This window comes from Lethenteron reissneri, chromosome 65 (assembly GCF_015708825.2).
Source record: "Lethenteron reissneri isolate LAM-NWPU_2019-01 chromosome 65, ASM1570882v1, whole genome shotgun sequence".
Lineage (NCBI taxonomy): Eukaryota > Metazoa > Chordata > Hyperoartia > Petromyzontiformes > Petromyzontidae > Lethenteron > Lethenteron reissneri.
In genome coordinates, this window is record NC_083843.1 from 1,435,706 (window position 1) to 1,453,014 (window position 17,309).

The 17,309-nt window shown below is 46.7% G+C and overlaps 1 protein-coding gene across 2 annotated transcripts; it reads right to left on the reverse strand.

The window, feature by feature from the left end:
- Nucleotides 1-454: 454 nt before the first annotated feature.
- Nucleotides 455-12,257, reverse strand: LOC133359722 (E3 ubiquitin/ISG15 ligase TRIM25-like). Of its 2 annotated transcripts, XM_061578243.1 has the most exons (6): nucleotides 11,604-12,257; nucleotides 9,441-9,674; nucleotides 8,948-8,970; nucleotides 7,543-7,655; nucleotides 6,336-6,455; nucleotides 455-2,517 (listed from the first exon to the last, which is right to left on the reverse strand). In XM_061578243.1, exons 1-6 carry the CDS (start codon nucleotides 12,156-12,158, stop codon nucleotides 2,363-2,365), a joined length of 1,200 nt encoding a protein of 399 aa, XP_061434227.1. In that variant the 5' UTR covers nucleotides 12,159-12,257; the 3' UTR covers nucleotides 455-2,362. The 2 variants fall into 2 exon arrangements, with proteins under 2 accessions (XP_061434227.1, XP_061434228.1); XM_061578244.1 differs by lacking the exon at nucleotides 6,336-6,455.
- Between the last annotated feature and the right edge of the window lie 5,052 nt (nucleotides 12,258-17,309).

Here is a 17,309-nt window from a genome sequence, read left to right on the forward strand (position 1 = left end):
AGTGGAGAAGCCTGGAGCTGCCACCAAGCGAGAGAGAAAGAGAGCGCCGTGTGTATGACACGCCCACACACACATCGCCCAGCAGGGAACCGAGGTATTCTCGGTACAAGGGATGCCCCAACTCGGCGCTCGCTTAACTCAAAGAGTTGAGCACGAAGTGAACACACACATAACGCACAGTGAGGGAAAAAAGTATTTGATCCCCTGCTGATTTTGTACGTTTGCCTACTTGACAAAGAAATGATCAGTCTATCATTTTAATGGTAGGTTTATTTGAACAGTGAGAGACAGAATAACAACATAATCCAGAAAAACGCATGTCAAAAATGTTATAAATTGATTTGCATTTTAATGAGGGAAATAAGTATTTGATCCCCTCTCAATCAGAAAGATTTCTGGCTCCCAGGTGTTTTTTATCCAGGTAATGAGCTCAGATTAGGAGCACACTCTTAAAGGGAGTGCTCCTAATCTCAGTTTGTTACCTGTGTAATGCGGGCGTAAACGACCTCCCGGAAGTGACGTCATGGGGGGAGGAGTTACGTCACGTGGGGGAGGGGGTTCAGGTCTATAGGGGGAGAAACCGGAAGAGGAGGGAGAGTGATCGGAGACTGGGAAAGAGTGAGGCCACGCAGGGCGGAGGGTGAGAGAGAGAGTGGCGAGATCGCCACATACACGGACCCCGAGGTTCGGCTCCGTCGGCCAACGGTGACCGACCCCGGGGCAGCAGGAGCAGCGAGGAGGCTGCAGAGGGCAGCGGGTCTGCAATAGAGGAGTTGGGCAGCGGGGGTCTGCACGAGGAGTTCAGCAGCGGGGCTGCTAGGAGAGAAGGAGTTCAGCAGCGGGGCTGCTAGGAGAGAAAGTGGGCTACGTGAGCGACAGCAGCCTGGGGCTGCCGAACGAAGAATATCTAAGGGAGTGCCGTGAGGGAAAAGCATAAGAACCCAAATAAAGGACACGGAGACAGAGGGAGCGTCCGAGTTCTTTATTACACATGTATAAAAGACACCTGTTCACAGAAGCAATCAATCAATCAGATTCCAAACTCTCCACCATGGCCAAGACCAAAGAGCTCTCCAAGGATGTCAGGAACAAGATTTAGACCTACACAAGGCTGGAATGGGCTACAAGACCATCGCCAAGCAGCTTGGTGAGAAGGTGACAACAGTTGGTGCGATTATTCGCAAATGGAAGAAACACAAAAGAACTGTCAATCTCCCTTGGCCTGGGGTTCCATGCAAGATCTCACCTCGTGGAGTTGAAATGATCATGAGAACGGTGAGGAATCAGCCCATAACTACACGGGAGGATCTTGTCAATGATCTCAAGCCAGCTGGGACCATAGTCACCAAGAAAACAGTTGGTAACACTACGCCGTGAAGGACTGAAATCCTGCAGCGCTCGCAAGATCCCCCTGCTCAAGAAAGCACATACACATGCCCGTCTGAAGTTTGCCAATGAACATCTGAATGATTCAGAGGACAACTGGGTGAAAGTATTGTGGTCAGATGAGACCAAAATGGAGCTCTTTGGCATCAAATCAACTCGCCGTGTTTGGAGGAGGAGGAATGCTGCCTATGACCCCAAGAACACCATCTCCACCGTCAAACATGGGGGTGTTTTTCTGCTAAGGGTACAGGACAACTTCCCCGCATCAAAGGGATGATGGACGGGGCCATGTACCGTCAAATCTTGGGTGAGAACCTCCTTCCCTCAGCCAGGGCATTGCAAATGGGTCGTGGATGGGTATCCCAGCATGACAATGACCCAAAACACACGGCCAAGGCAACAAAGGAGTGGCTCAAGAAGAAGCACATTAAGGTCCTGGAGTGGCCTAGCCAGTTTCCAGACCTTAATTCCATAGAAAATCTGTGGAGGGAGCTGAAGCTTCGAGTTGCCAAACGTCAGCCTCGAAACCTTAATGACTTGGAGAAGATCTGCAAAGGGGAGTGGGATAAAATCCCTCCCGAGATGTTTGCAAACCTGGTGGCCAACCACAAGAAACGTCTGACCTCTGATTGCCAACCAGGGTTTTGCCACCAAGTACTAAGTCAGGTTTTGCAGAGGGGTCAAATACTTATTTCCCTCATTAAAATGCAAATCAATTTATTACATTTTTGACATGTGTTTTTCTGGATTTTTTTGTTGGTATTCTGTCTCTCACTGTTGAAGTAAACCTACCATTAAAATTCTAGACTGATAATTTCTTTGTCAGTGGGCAAACGTACAAAATCAGCAGGGGATCAAATACTTTTTTTCCCTCACTGTATATGCGGGAAAATATGGTATATAAATGGTAATAATAATAGGTTATTAGAAACACATTTTCTCTTCCTTCTCATTTTTCTTCAAGTAATCTTAAACATCAGGACATCTTGGTTGTTATGATTATAACCAGGCAAATTAACGCTATCACGACAATCAGCGCCATAAAATTCCATCCCGCTTCAGGTTTCCCTCCTTCGTTCTCGCCTTCGCTTTTGTCAAATTCATGTTTGACTTCTTCATTCGCGTCTTCATCTACAAACAACACCAACAAAACATCGCAGAATGTTATAAATTAGTTGTCGTGTTTATATTGCGCCTGTGACCAAAACTTACAAATGTATATGTTTAATGTAATAAATCCTAGACCACTGCAACCGTTTAAAGAAGTATTTTCATTGGTGCGTGTTTATGTTGAGACATCTCCACGTGTGATGTCCTCATGATAGGAGTGCCAGTGTCTGTGTCTCTGCTTGTCAGTGCTGACAAGCAGAGACATGGGGGGGGGGGGGTGTCCTTGTCTTTGCCTCTGCTTATTAGGGCAGTACTGCTATCTAGTGCTATGAAGACAAGCGCCACACGGTAGCTGTGAATGAGAGTTGAGGCTGTCAGGTGGAGGCTGAGGAGCCAAGATATAGGCCAGAAATGGGCAAAGTACGGCCCTCGGGCCGTGTACGGCCCGTTGGGCTTTTTAATCCTGCCCGCCGAACTTGTCCAAATATTATTATTAAATAAAATTTTACCTTCCTCCTGTAATGCCCCCATTTCCCCATTAAATGGCACACTTTATGCAATTCAACAAAACAAACAAAACCTAACTCCGAGTTCTCTCCGAATTTCACGAGTCTGTTCTAGACCCCAGAGTTTTTTTTAAAGAGTTATAAGCACAGAAAACATAATTAAAGTTTGAAAAATCATTAATTATACAAACTTTTCAATAATTTCCTTCTTCACTTCGATTTAAATTTTCCTTAAAAACTTCTTCTCACCAACATTACCACTCATTACCACTTTCTCCGAAGGCAAGTTTGTAAAAGAATACATGGTATAGACAGCAGACATCTTGTGTCCGGAGATCAAAAGCTAATTTTAAAAAGTCAGTTCATCACGCAGGACTGTGACTCGCCGTGTGGAACTGATTGATAAAATATAGCCAGTCAATTAAACAAAAAGTCTGATTCCTTTGAATTATATTCACTAGCACTGGATGAAAGTACGGACGTAAAATACACTGCTCAGCTCCTCATTTTTATCCGAGGCATTGACGATAGTTTTGCGATAACAGAGGAGTTTTTGACCATGGAGTCCCTGAAAGGAACAACGCGGGGAGAGGACTTGTATAACCAGGTATCTGCTTTTTTTCGATTTAAAGCTTTCGTGACTGCAGGGATTCATCTTCTTGGTTCTTTCGGTAAAGTCACGTAGAAGGGAAGTAATAAAATAATAAAAATAAAACTAAAACATAATTATTTTATTACTTCCCTTCTACGTGACTTTACCGAAAGAACCAAGAAGACAGGTATCTGCTGTCATCGAAAGAATGACGCTACCTTGGAGTAAACTTGTCAATGTCACAACGGATGGATTGCCAAATTTAACTGGAAAAAATGTTGGGCTGCTGAAAAGAATCCAGGATAAAGTGAAAGAGGAAAACCCTGTCCAGGATCTTATTTTCCTTCACTGCATCATCCATCAGGAATCCCTGTGTAAGTCTGTATTGCAGCTTAATCATGTCGTGAATCCAGTCGTAAAACGTGTGAACTTTATACGAGCAAGGGGACTTCAGCACCGTCAGTTTATTACGTTCCTGGAGGAAACTGATGCGGATCATCAGGACTTGCTGTACCACTCTCGTGTACGCTGGTTAAGTTTGGGGAAAGTGTTACAACGAGTGTGGGAGCTGAAAGAGGACATCATCGCATTTTTGGAGTTGATGGGGAAATCTGACGAATTCCCTGAGCTAAGCGACAAGAACTGGCTTAGTGACTTTGCGTTTGCTGTGGACATATTTTCACACATGAATGAGTTGAATGTGAAACTTCAGGGGAAAGATCAGTTTGTTCACGACATGTACAAACATGTGAAAGCCTTCAAATACAAGCTCACTTTGTTCTCCGGACAAATTGCAAACAAATCTTCCGCTCATTTCCCCACACTTGCCATGCAGGAAGAGGCACCGCGAAACGCAAAAAAATACAGCAAATCGCTTGAGGACCTGCACGGAGAATTCTGCCGTAGGTTCTCTGATTTCGAAAACATTGAACAGTCACTTCAGCTGGTGTCCTGTCCCTTGTCACAAGAACCTGAAACAGCACCACAGGAGCTGCAGTTGGAACTGAAAGATCTTCAGTCTGGCTCCGCCCTAAAGGAGAAGTTCAACTCTGTTAAACTGAATGACTTTTATGCTTGACTTAACAAAGCCACGTTTCCAAACCTCCAGACGACTGCACAGAAGATACTGACTTTGTTTGGCTCGACTTATGTGTGTGAGCAGACATTCAGCGTCATGAACGCCAACAAAGCCCGTCACAGATCAAAGTTAACGGATCAGCACCTCAGATGTATCCTGAGAATTGCCACAACCAAAATAACTCCAGACTTGTATGCACTGGCAAAAATGGGAGATCAACAACACTATTCCCACTGAAACTGAAAGTGATGATCTGTTGCTGCAGCGAGGTTGGAGCCAAATCTCCATCACACAGCCTGCGTGGCTGCTCTAACCTGTTAATGTAGATAATAAAGAAGTTCAAGTGAAGTAATTGGTTTGGGCGCAGGCCTCAGATGTTTTCATGATGTTTCATTAGTCACGTTACGACATGTTTTTGTATTGTTCATGTTCGTGCAATTTGTTAAATTTCCTTGCAAATAAGTGCTTTGCTACCTGTTAAAGGCCAAATCCTTTCATGTAATGATTTTTACATGTCATTTATATTAGTTCACACAAACACTCCATCCATCCGTTCCTGGCCCAGCCCCTCTCAATTTTAGAACCCATTGTGGCCCGTGAGTGAAAAAGTTTGCCCACCCCTGGTATAGGCTGAGCCGATTTTTTGTTTGCCGGGAAGGGGCTGTGTGCAGGAAAATAACCTCTCAGTGAAACTAAACGCCTATTCAGCTGAATGCGTCTATATACTTGGTGTAGTGTATTTATGTGTAGTGTGCGTGCAATGTATGTGCAGGGTATATGTGTTTGTGCAGCTTTTGTGTATTCTGTGTGACTCTTCGTGTGTGTCTGTGCGGGGAGTGGTACCGTAGTGGTGAGCACACTGCGTTACGAGCCCGGTCATCCGAGTTCAATTCCCACTCACAACCAATAACAGTGGAGAAAATTTTAATCGGTCCTGGACCTCTCCAAATTCGAATTAGCCTCAAATGAGTACCTGGTGCGGTGTGTAAACATTGCCACCCTGGAAAAACAGACAGCCGTGCGTGGTGGCTGGCCACTCACCCCTTTGTGTGCTGTGTCCCGTGACCTCCTTCATTGGTGCTCATTAACAGCACTGCCACAACAGGCTATTGAAGGCTATGCGGGGGTTTTGTTTGCGTTTAGTTTGTGTAATCTGTGGTTGCCTATGTCTGTGTGTATGTACAGCATCTGTTTGTGTAGCATATGCGGATGTGTCTCTAACCTGTGTGTGTGAGGTTGGCCACCCACAACCCCCTTGTGTGCTGTGCCAGCCTTCATCGGTACAACTCCCTTACAGCACGTGCCTCAAAAGTCTGTTAAATGCTATAGAGGGGGATCTTTGCTTTTTCTGGTGGCTGAGTGTGTGGAGGGAGGGGTGGCATGGATAACAATAGAATGTCCCTCGTCCCCCTACATTATTATAACCAAGTGGGTTACGTTCTATTTCACCACTTTTTATAACGCCCTCTGTGTCAATCTCTACACGGCCAGAGTTCTCGACCCCGAGGCGTCCCGAGTTGACATCGCGCCCTGGAGCAGAGCGAGGCCGCTAGAGGGGTGCGCAATGTGCACGGACATCGCGATGTAATTCACATCCTATGCTGGCAGCCGCACTCAGTCATGGAATTAGCCAAACACAACACCAAGAGTGCACTTTGTTTACCGAGGAGGGTCTCGCTGAGTATGATGACATGTCCTGCAGGAGGATCCTGCCACATTGGGATGCGAGGCCATGAATCCCATTGATGAGATGCTGGCTTCGTGGGGGAGGAAGCCGGAGAACCTGGAGAAAACCCCCATGCTGTATACGAGGGAGTGACACCCAAAACTCCACACAGATAAATTCAATCCAGAGGCAGATCCGATTCACCGCATCATCTGTGGACTGAACAATTTGCTGTACTGCCATCCCCTGGTCATCTCACAACCCCACGGTGTTCAATCATTACATTCTATTTTCCTCCGGCCAAAGTAAATTCCTTGTCTGTGCGAACTTTCATGGCGAATAAAACCCTTTCTGATTCTGATTCTGATCTAACCAGGCTCACAACTGATTTGCTTCCAAGCAGGTTCAACGGGTCCCCATTTGTTCACATGAAGTTGCAGGGCTTCCTACCTAGGTGATATTGGGACCTGGGTGATATAGAGACCTGGGGGATATAGAGACCTGGGTGATTATAGAGACCTGGGTGATATCAAGATTTAGGTGAAAGAGACTTGAGTGATATAGAAACCTGGGTGATATGGAGATCCTCAGGGATGATGTGTGGCGTATGTAGACCCGCTCTGTAACACGTGTGTATCTTCTCACGTGATCTTTGATAAACGAAAGCTATGAGCTTCTGAATCCGCACAGCGTAGCGTGCACGACCTCCGCTTGAGGTCAGCACTCCTCTTTATCCAGGTGACTCAACGTTAAGTTTGTACTCAGCGCGATGGCGAGATGTTATCTCCCTCGTATGGTATTCAGGAAGTTGTGGATTCGGTCCTGACACTAACGCCTGCATATGTGGGGTTTGCATGTTCTCCCCGTCGTTGTGTGGAGTTTTCTCCGGGTCTTCCGGTTTTTCGCTCCATATTTAGAATCAACAACACGCATATAGGGTATTTGGCTGCTATACATTTCCACATAATGAACCACTTAGTTGAACTATCATTTGTGGCCAGTTCGCTTCTGAAAAAAATATATAGCTCAGCGGTCTTTACTTGGTCAAGTAATATATTTGAATGTTTTTTAAGCCACACGCCCCAATGCTATGCCACCTCGCTTAAACAAAGGACACCAGCCTACCCAGCAGTGCGTTTCTGGATCATTGTGTTTGGAATGAATGATGTTGACAGAGATCAGTGTAGAATGCAGAGAGACTCACACACGAGACCCATGAGCTTCGTCTTCACTCCTCCTATCGAGATGACCCCCGTGAGCTCTTGGTGACTGAATGTGGGAGGAGGGGCATCTTGGATCCCCTGCAAGTCCGAGTTCCTGCACTCACACAGCACGAGAAACGGAGTCCATAGTGGGTGGAGTCCCTCCACTTACACAGCATGGCACACGGGGAGTGAAAGGGCATGAGGAAACGGCTCCCCTAGTTCACTGCCTATTCAACACTGCTAAAATATCCTGAAGCAGAAGATTGGAGTTGGATACAACTGCATTTGAAAATTTGATCTGTAAATTGTATCCGAATCCCTGTGTCGATACTTAAATTTTAATGGACTATTTCATTGGTGTGGTCTCGGTCTGTTTTTATTGTTGTTTTGCTGCCTTGCCCAAGCTTGCATTTAGTCTTGACAAATTTATGTAATTGGTACTTATACACGGTAGGTCTTCGGTTAAAGTTTCCAATCTATTCCACGAAAACTACTGTTAACCGATATAACTGTTAATCGAATTTACTTAAAAGTTGAAAAATAAGCAAAATTCACTGAGTCTGCAAGAGAGCTGTTTCCACTAACAAACAGAAAAAACGTAAACAAAGCCAGTTGAGGTCTAAATGCTCATAAATGGGCGTCTCTGATTGGCTGAGGCATGCTCAGCCACCTTACGAAAGCTCGTACTGGCCGAAATTGGCGCCCATCTGAATAATGTATACATGACGTTAATCAAATTGTTAACGGTAATCAAACCATGGGGTGATATGGGAAGCAAAACGTTAAATTATGAAATGCTAACTGATGCCACTGATAACCGAGGGACCACTGCAATTTTATTTATATATATTTTCGTGACCTGCTCACTCTTTCTCTATTTTGCACTCCTATCGTTGTTTATATTTTCTGTTGTTGTAGCTTGCTGATCCGTCCATACTGTACATCTATGAAAAAGAGTTTTATAGCTTATCGGATTCCTCCAGTCTAAATAAAGATTCTGATTTTGAGTCTGAGCTCCCTCTGGTTCCACAGTGCTGAAGCTGTGGTGAGTGAATGTGGAGCTGAGTGTTTGCTGTACAAGAAGCCACACAGAGGCCTCAAAGTCTGTCCTCTACTGAACAAACCACAGCCCCCTTCCTTGATTTATTAAAACCCTGTGACTGGTTACTTGTTTAAACTGATATTGGGCTTAATGCTGGGCTAAGGATGAGTGTGGTCATTCAATCATAGTCACTGGCAATATTTTGTGAAGGGGTTTATTTGGCAAATGGTAATGCACACACATTATATGTGATATGAATTAGATTTGGATGACTGACAGTGGTTTTAGAGAGATTCGTGGATGACTGTTGTGTCCAACTGGTGGCAGATAGAGCTCGAGTTTGAGTCTGGATTGGTACTGACCTGAGAGTCTCATGCACGGGATGCTGAAAAACACCAACCCACATTTTACATTAATACATGCCCTACTTCCATATAGTCACCTGCTATTTACAGTATAGTGCAACATCAGAACATTCACAAATACCTGCAAATGGAGAATGGTAAAACATTTTGGTTAACTGGACCCGGACGGATATCTACAAATGACAAAACCACTCTTCACAGGTTTCGTCTAGCATCTAACAAATGGTAAAGACAGTTTAAGAACTCGTGTGTTTGAGTTCTGAATATGGTGAGGTTGTACTGGACAAGTCCAGGTCTGAATGTCACGCGGAAAAAAATGTATGTCTATTTCTGGACACCCCCCCTCCCCCCCTCCCCCCCCCCCCCAGATCTTAAAGCTCTGAAATAAAATTGCCAACAATATCAATGTTTCACAGAGTGGTGAACCTCACCTGGTTGTAGATAAACCCTCTGATAGACCAAGGCCGTGAGTGAATGGAGGTGGGGGCACCTGCAGTAAGGCGAGTGGGTCGTGCACGTTGAGGGTGGCTAGCAGCTGGTTGGTCTCCTGATCCAGGCCGCCTGCTTTGCTCTCGTAGCGAGCGATGTCCGCCTGGATTCTGGACACCACGGAGCGGCCCTCCTCGTCCACGCGCTCCAGCGCCTCCCTCTCCTCCTCCCCCAACTGCTCCCTCCGGCGCTCAAACTCTCGGCTGATCCGCTCCTTGGTCCCACGCAGAGACTCCTACGCAGAGATACGATGACGCGTTATAGAATCGCTCATCATTTAACATGGAGCTATGTGACATCATACAACATCTCTTACACCGCTATATATCCATACTTTGTAAAAGGAGGCAGGAGACTTACATTCTGAGAGCATGGGGGAAATTAAACGCAACAATGATAGAAAGGAAATCAATTTAATACAATTCACAGGCGAATTATAAGAGGGAGTTTGTAACTCTGCCGCTTTTGTATTTTCCTCTCTCCTCGTCTTCTCGAGTCTGAGCTCTTCCTGAGTGGTGAAGAGGAACAAACGTGCTCAAAACTACATCAAAGTAATCCGCAGCAGCTGCCAATGCTTCTCCACTATTCGATAGACAAACAAATTGTTTTTGTGTTAAAACACTAACATATAAAGTAGAATTTGGAATATTAAAATGTCTTTTTTACAGTTTTATGGTCAGTGGCGCACATGTAAAGTGCATATTCAACTATAAAGCATGTTATTAAACATCATTAAGCCATTAAATAGATAAGGAGACTATTCCTCACTCATATATGTCTCCCCACGTACAAACTTTAAGTATACAAATAAAAATACGTTCTATTCAACCCATGAGCTTCGGTTCAAGCGAGCCAAACTTTGCTCATAAGACCTGTATGTCAAGCCCGATCCAGAGGCTGCTTATATTGAATCAATGCTGCTGAAATGATGCACTTTCAGAAGGCCGTAAGGTTGATGGGTTGAGTAAGAATTGCATTTATTTTGTACGGCTCGATGAGTTGCTGGTCATTTCTCCCTGTCTTCAATCGGCATCATAGGTGGAATTTATTTTTACTTCCAACAATTTATTCCCCAACCAGAAAAAAGTGTAAAATCACTGCTGTACAAGGTTTCCGAGAATTCACAAAAAATACAATGTCTCGAATCAACCTTTGGCAGTCCAAAGCCCAAGTAATGTGGGCTGAAAAGTTAAACGCGCATATTTTAATTAAAATTGCAGCATTTTTGCTCTTAAATTTAAGCTGCTTCTTTAAAATACAATCATAAATAATGTGATTTTGATCAATATATGAGTTCATTTATACAACGATGCAATCAAGAGCTGCAGTGTGTGACTGGCGTTGCAGCAACTAAAATTATGAGAATATATTTCAGACTCGAATGTGGAAGTTTTATTTTAAAACACACATGGCCGTAAACTTGTTAATAATATCATACAAGAAGCATCTACAAACAATATGGGTACGTGTGGTTAATGTAGTCATTATTGCTTGTAGAAGGTTTATATTTGGCGTTTGAACATATTAACACCTATTTTATTGTCAGAAAGGGTAAACCGTTCTTGATTTGTCATAACATCGGTTAAGTATAGTTGTACAGTTATTTTAAACGTGTAACTATTTCAAAACATGGCTGGGCTTTTTTTGGATAGTTATTTTTATCACGGAGATCAAATCGATGACCTAAAGTTGGGTAATGGATGCCCTTATGAGGGTGGTGTACAACCACCAAAAATTTATTTTATTTTATACCTACGTGACTTTACCGAAAGAACCAGAGAGTATAGATCATTGCAGTCACGAAAACTTCAGATTTAGATTCAAGACCAACTGTTTTTAGATGGAATCACCATCAACAAAAGGTGGTTGGATGTCAATGATGAATAAGTGGAATCTACCACATATATTTACAAGACTGTTGCTGTGGGTGATACGAATCACGGGAACAAACGGGTCAACTAATTTTGACCACCGCTACGTACAATGCATATACATTGTAAGGTGAAGCTAATATTTATGCTTTAATTTATTTAAACGTAATTAGCATGGCTATGGTTTATCCAATTTGGACTTTAAATTATCTGTAAGTTCATCTGAGTGTTGCAGAGGTGAGTGCTGGCGCGACCCAATCTTTGTGCTCCAATCTCTGAGCGACTCCACTCACCTTCCATGCCTCGTGCTCTTCCTCCACGCTGCTGAACTTGTGTCCCGCGTGCCCCCCCACGATGGCGCAGCTCGTGCAGACCAGGCTTTCGTCCTGCGTGTAGTAGAACGCGAGACGCTTGTTGTGCTTCTTGCACTTGCGACCTTCCGTGCTGACACCCAGCTCCACCAGCTCATGTTTCTTGAATCTCGCGTTCTGCAGGTGACGCTTACAATGGAACTCACCGACGGACGCCGCACACGTCAGGCAGCTTCTCACAGCGGATACTTTACCGTCCAGACAGCAGTCACAGGAAATCTGCAGAGCCTCTTTCTCCACCACGCTGAGCTCCTCCACGAGGTTGGCGAGCGCCACGTTCCTTCTCAGCTGCGGCTTCTGCTCGAACTCGGCTCGGCACTGGGGGCAGAAGCAGCGCCCGGCCGCCTGCCACGCGTCCTCCAGGCACCGCAGGCAGAACGAGTGGCCGCAGCTCAGTGTGGAAGGGCAGTGGAATGCACCCAGGCAGATGGAGCAGCTGAGCTCCTCAGATACAGCAGCAGAAGCTGAGGTGTCCATAGCTCTGCTCCTGTCTCAGTCACTCAGTTCTGATCACTGAGTGACTGATACTCGCTGAGTATCACAGCGAGTGTTTGCATGAGTGTGGGGAGAGCACAGAATGTTTTCGCTTTCATGCCTGAAAAGAAAACATCATTATGTCGTCATTGGAATTGTGACTTCCTGCATTGCATTCATTCCACACTGACAGTCTAATGTGTGTGTGTGATGACACAGACAGCTGTGATCAATGACGTAAAATCATACCACAGTCTCGGTATGGACATTATGATGTAAGCTCTACCTGTCTCTTATATTAGCATGCTTCGTTCTCACGTTAAAAATACACAAAGTGAACTTTTTGGACATGATTGTAAATTTGTACAAGATAAATCTTATCTTGTCGTAATTTGTACAGCACCTTGGCCAAGGAGCAGAGTGACTGACTGATCTGGGCCACACTTGCAAAGTTACCCTGGGCTGTGATTCATGTTTGTAGCCTGTATAACTTCATAGTTTAGTTATGTATGTGGCTCTATTTAGAACTACGGGAGATGTGCAATAAAGGACTTTGACAACACACAGCTTGGTCTCCGTCTCTGTCGTTATTCTTGTTATGCTGGTCACACTCCGCCGGTCCCGACCATGGACTGGTTATTCCACTGGCGCGCCCCGCGCGCTCTTTCCGTTAGTTGCACTCCCACACACCATTGGCTGACGGTGTGCTTGGAGCCGTCTCCAGCCACGTGGCCGATGGCGCTGGAGACCTTCCACGGCTCGATGTGTTCCCACTTCGAGTCTATGCCAACTGCCACGAACCTCTTCCGGATCCCCCTTATATTCCCCTCTCTCGTCATCCCGTCTCCACCTTCCACCACGCCCTTTCCGAACCTTCCAGATCACGCCCTTCACTTAGCGCCCCTCCCGGCTCCGCCGCTAGGCTGCCCCCTGATCGTCCGGGCATCCGATTGGACCGGAGGTGGGCGGCGGACCTCTCCATACGCCCACCTTACTGGGCCCCGCCCCCAATACTCCAGGCCGTCAGATTGGCCCAGAGCTGAGCGGTGAAACCTCGCTTACGCTCACATTACAGATGTAGGACTCTTACTGACGCGACAACTTCTTTGTCTTTCTCGTTCCTTTTATTTTGTGTATAGTTCACATCTCCGACAGCATCGTTCAATGTTCCTCCCTACTCTTCAATGTACAATTCTCCATCAGCCCCACTCGATATCCCTCCGTTCGCCCGCTCTGTTGCTTCACTCGCTCTCTCTCTCCACCAAGGTATGTTACTCCGCTGCTTCGCTACGCTGTACTCGCTCCATCCTTGCTACTCTGTCCACACTCTCTATATCCACTGCTACCGTATACTGTATTATCTTTGTCCACTGCTACCTTATACTATACACTGTTATCCACTGCTACCTTATACTATACGCTCTTATCCACTGCTACCTTATACTATACACTCTTATCCACTGCTACCTCATACTATACACTCTTGTCCAGGCACCAAATCTAACTGCGACTCCAACACTCACAATCCCCCCGTCTCTCCTCTACGCTCTGCCTTTATCCTCAAACCAATTAGTCCCAATTAGTTATGTCATCCCCGCTCCTCCCTTCGCCCCCATGGCCCCCAGCCTCACGTGATATCACATGATGTTGTTTTCGTGGACACCCCGACGCCAGTCCCATACACTTACCCTCTCGACCAATCACCGGCCTGCGTCCTCAGTTACTCTTAACACCTGTGGCGCCTCTTAATGACCTCACCCCTTAATTGGCATAACAACAACTGTATGGCCTCAGTTACCCTTAACACCTGTGGCGTCTCTTAATGACCTCACCCCTTAATTGGTGCAACAACAACTTATATCCTCAGTTGCCCCCACTGTCCGCTGCACGCTCGCATCGCAACCAAACGCGTGGCCCGTGTTATCTCAAGTCCTACACAGATGTAAGGAAAATTCAGGGGACTCAGATTGTTCACTCACTAATTGTACCCCTTTCCTCTGATTGCCTGTGAACAAATAATTCAGAATCCACCCAATCTCGACAAATCTCGGAAGCTAAGCCGCAGTCCGCACAGTGCGTGAAGGATGGACGTGCACCCGGTACAGACAGACTGGGGCATGAGGGCGCAGGTAACAACAATAACGCCTCCGCATCATCTTTCTAGTCATTCCAACATGCAGCAGATATTTTTGTAAGTTCCCTTACAAGTGTTGTATATGTCGGATTATGAAATTTTGATAAAAAATTCTAAAAATGGATAAAATGTAGAAAAATCCGTAATTCGCGGAAATTATGCTAATGTATGTAATTGTATGCATAAATTATGATAATCACGGAGATAATTGTATTATTTTATGCGAATGCTTGCGATTATGTTAACGTGTGCAGTTATGATAATTAGGCTTAGCTTCGTTATCCAGAGTTGTATCAATCAGGATAAAACGATTATCTTTGATTAAACATTTATTGATTATCTTAGTGTGTTTTTTTGTTATGTTAGGTCTCCAAATTCATATCTCAACGCAAGATACAGTTCTTATAAATAAGAGTTTTGCATGGACTTGGAAAGAAACACTCAACCACTTTGTGTTAAGAAATTTTTATTCTAAACAAACATATGACACTCTAATATGCAAAGGCGAAAGCATACGTCCATAGATTCATTAGCGGGATTATGCAATTAACGAAAATGAATGACTAAAACACTTCTAACAACCGTAATTTCTCCTTTCCCACCGCACATCTCATTAATTCCACCGCGTACCGAGCACATCCGGTAACAGGCAGAGTTTTAAAACAGGCATGCAACGATATTAATATGAAGGGAAATAAAAGCACTTATTATACCCCAAAGGCGAAGCATACGTCAATAGATTCGTTGGCAAGATTAAATTTGTTAACGAAATGTTTGAGACAATGGTGGGTGAGTGCGTGTGTTTGTGTGAGAACGTATTCTGGCTCTGCTTTAATTCATTCTTAAGCGAGACTCTATGACAAACGAACAGGTTTGACACGATATTCTCTCTCTGTAAACGTGTAGATTCGTAATGAGGATTTCAAGAGTTTTAGTTTGCATCGACGAATCTATTGGTCGTTTATGCGATAAGAGAAAACAAAAAAAATAAAAACAAAAGGCCTAATACTCCTATAACCGACGGATTCTTAATCACTCGATGGCCACGATTCCTCACGGCCAGCTGGTGTTCAAACTTTATAATTAGTCTTCTGATGATTGTCTATGGTCGGTACCATTGTGTGGGAGAGGTGGATTGTCTCTTAGATAAATTCTTGCATGAGCCCTGGGGATGTAGATGTGTGCGTGTATGTGCTTCCTTGGGTTTGTGAGTGGGGGAGGTGATACGAACGGCTCGGAGTTTTCCTCTCGCCCGTGCGGGGTTACAGCCGTGACTTTCTCCGCTGGGAGATGAGCGGCGTCGGCCCGCTTCTGTTCGTGGAGAGGCTTGGTCGCTGGGTGGTGCCCGGTGGGGCTTGGTGGCGCTTGGTGGCGCTTCGGCGCTGGCACTCGTACTCTGTAGCTCTGACGGCGCGGCGGTACTCGTTCACTTGTGCGCTGGCAGACTGGCACCTGTGCTCGGGCACTCTCTCCACTGCTAGATGAGTGGCGTCGGCACGACGCTCGCCGTCGTGATGCGCGATGATTCCGTCGTTGGATAGCGTGCAGCTCCTCCACTGCGGGATGACGAGTCGGTTCTCAGCGGGTGCTCGCTTGGTCGATGCTTGGCGATTTCCGCCCTTTTCTCCAGGTTGATTGCTTGTGTGATGCCGCCGCCACGAAGCCGTTCGGCAGGCACCAAATCCCCGACCTCGCCACCACCAAGCAACGAAGCCGACCCCGCGTCCCCCTCACCTCACCTCACATGAACACACCCGCACTCATTTCCCCCCCCCCATAGAGCTCCGAGGGGAGGTCGCCTGGCCGACCGGTTTTTATCCGAGAGACCCTTATCGGGATTAATTCTCACGGTTTCCGGCGATCAGGGAATTGGATGACCTCCCCCGTGCTACGTGGCACCGCGGCGCTGCGGCCGGCCTTAATATGGTTTGGTCGCGGCGTGGGGCATTCGGCCACCGCGGTTGAGGCGCATTTCCCCCCACACACACTCCCACGGGTCGACGGGGCAAGCAGGGGAGGCACGGGACAGCATGAATAGCGGGGTCACAGGGGCCGTTGCGCATAGTCATGGAGGGTTGGGATAATTGCGCTTGAGCGCGTAGGTCCCATTGTTAGGAAGGGTAAGGGAGTAATTAGGATGTACGCCGCCAACGTCGCTCACTGATTAGCATATCAACAGCGCCCGGGAACCGCCGTGCGCGGGCTTGGGGTGCACGAGCCCATTGTTCAGCGCAGCATCCCCTTTGAGGTAGGGAGGATAAATAGAGGAGCGCAGAGGGGAAATCGGGCTCTTCTCTCCAGCGCCAGGCGACAGGACGCTCTCCAGTCCAGCGACCCGATCGTCCGTTAGACGCATCGAGGTACGCTGCGAGCACGGGATCAACGAACCGCCGTGGGCATCCAGCAGGAAGTAAGTAGGTGAATTAGAATCATAGCAGATAAATCGGGAATAGGTATAAAGGTATCAGCGTAGGCCAGCCTCGTCGACTCACTGATTTAACATTAAAATTACCAGGTATCAGATAATAAATCATTAATAGCGAAGCGTGGTCTCGCGTGATATTGTCGTGCAGTGTGAGCGTGTGGGTGCGCGTGTGTACACTGTGGTTCACCACGTGAGTGAGCGCTGCGTAGAGCGGCGCACGAGTGGGTGTCGCGTGTGTGCAGGTGTGTGCGCTCGTAGTGTGGGTGAAGGGGTCGGTGCGTCCGCAGGTTCCCGATCCGTCTGTCGCCGCCGGGACTCACGCAGCGTGAGGGCAGCGTCGTTCGCCCCCGACCCCCGTTTAATAGCGCGTGATCCGTGGAGAGACAACGCAGCGTCTGCAGGTGAACGAGGGCGTGCGGCGAGCTATGCCTCTCACACGAGCTCGTGGAGGGACGGACCAGGGAGGGGAGCCGTCGGGCGATGAGCCCAGCGACGGCAGCAGCTGCTCGCAGAGCAGCGAGGGGTCGGCGCACGGCGGAGCCCCTGCCATAGGCACGAAGCAGGGAGGGACTCCGGGGACCAGCGGCCCCAACAA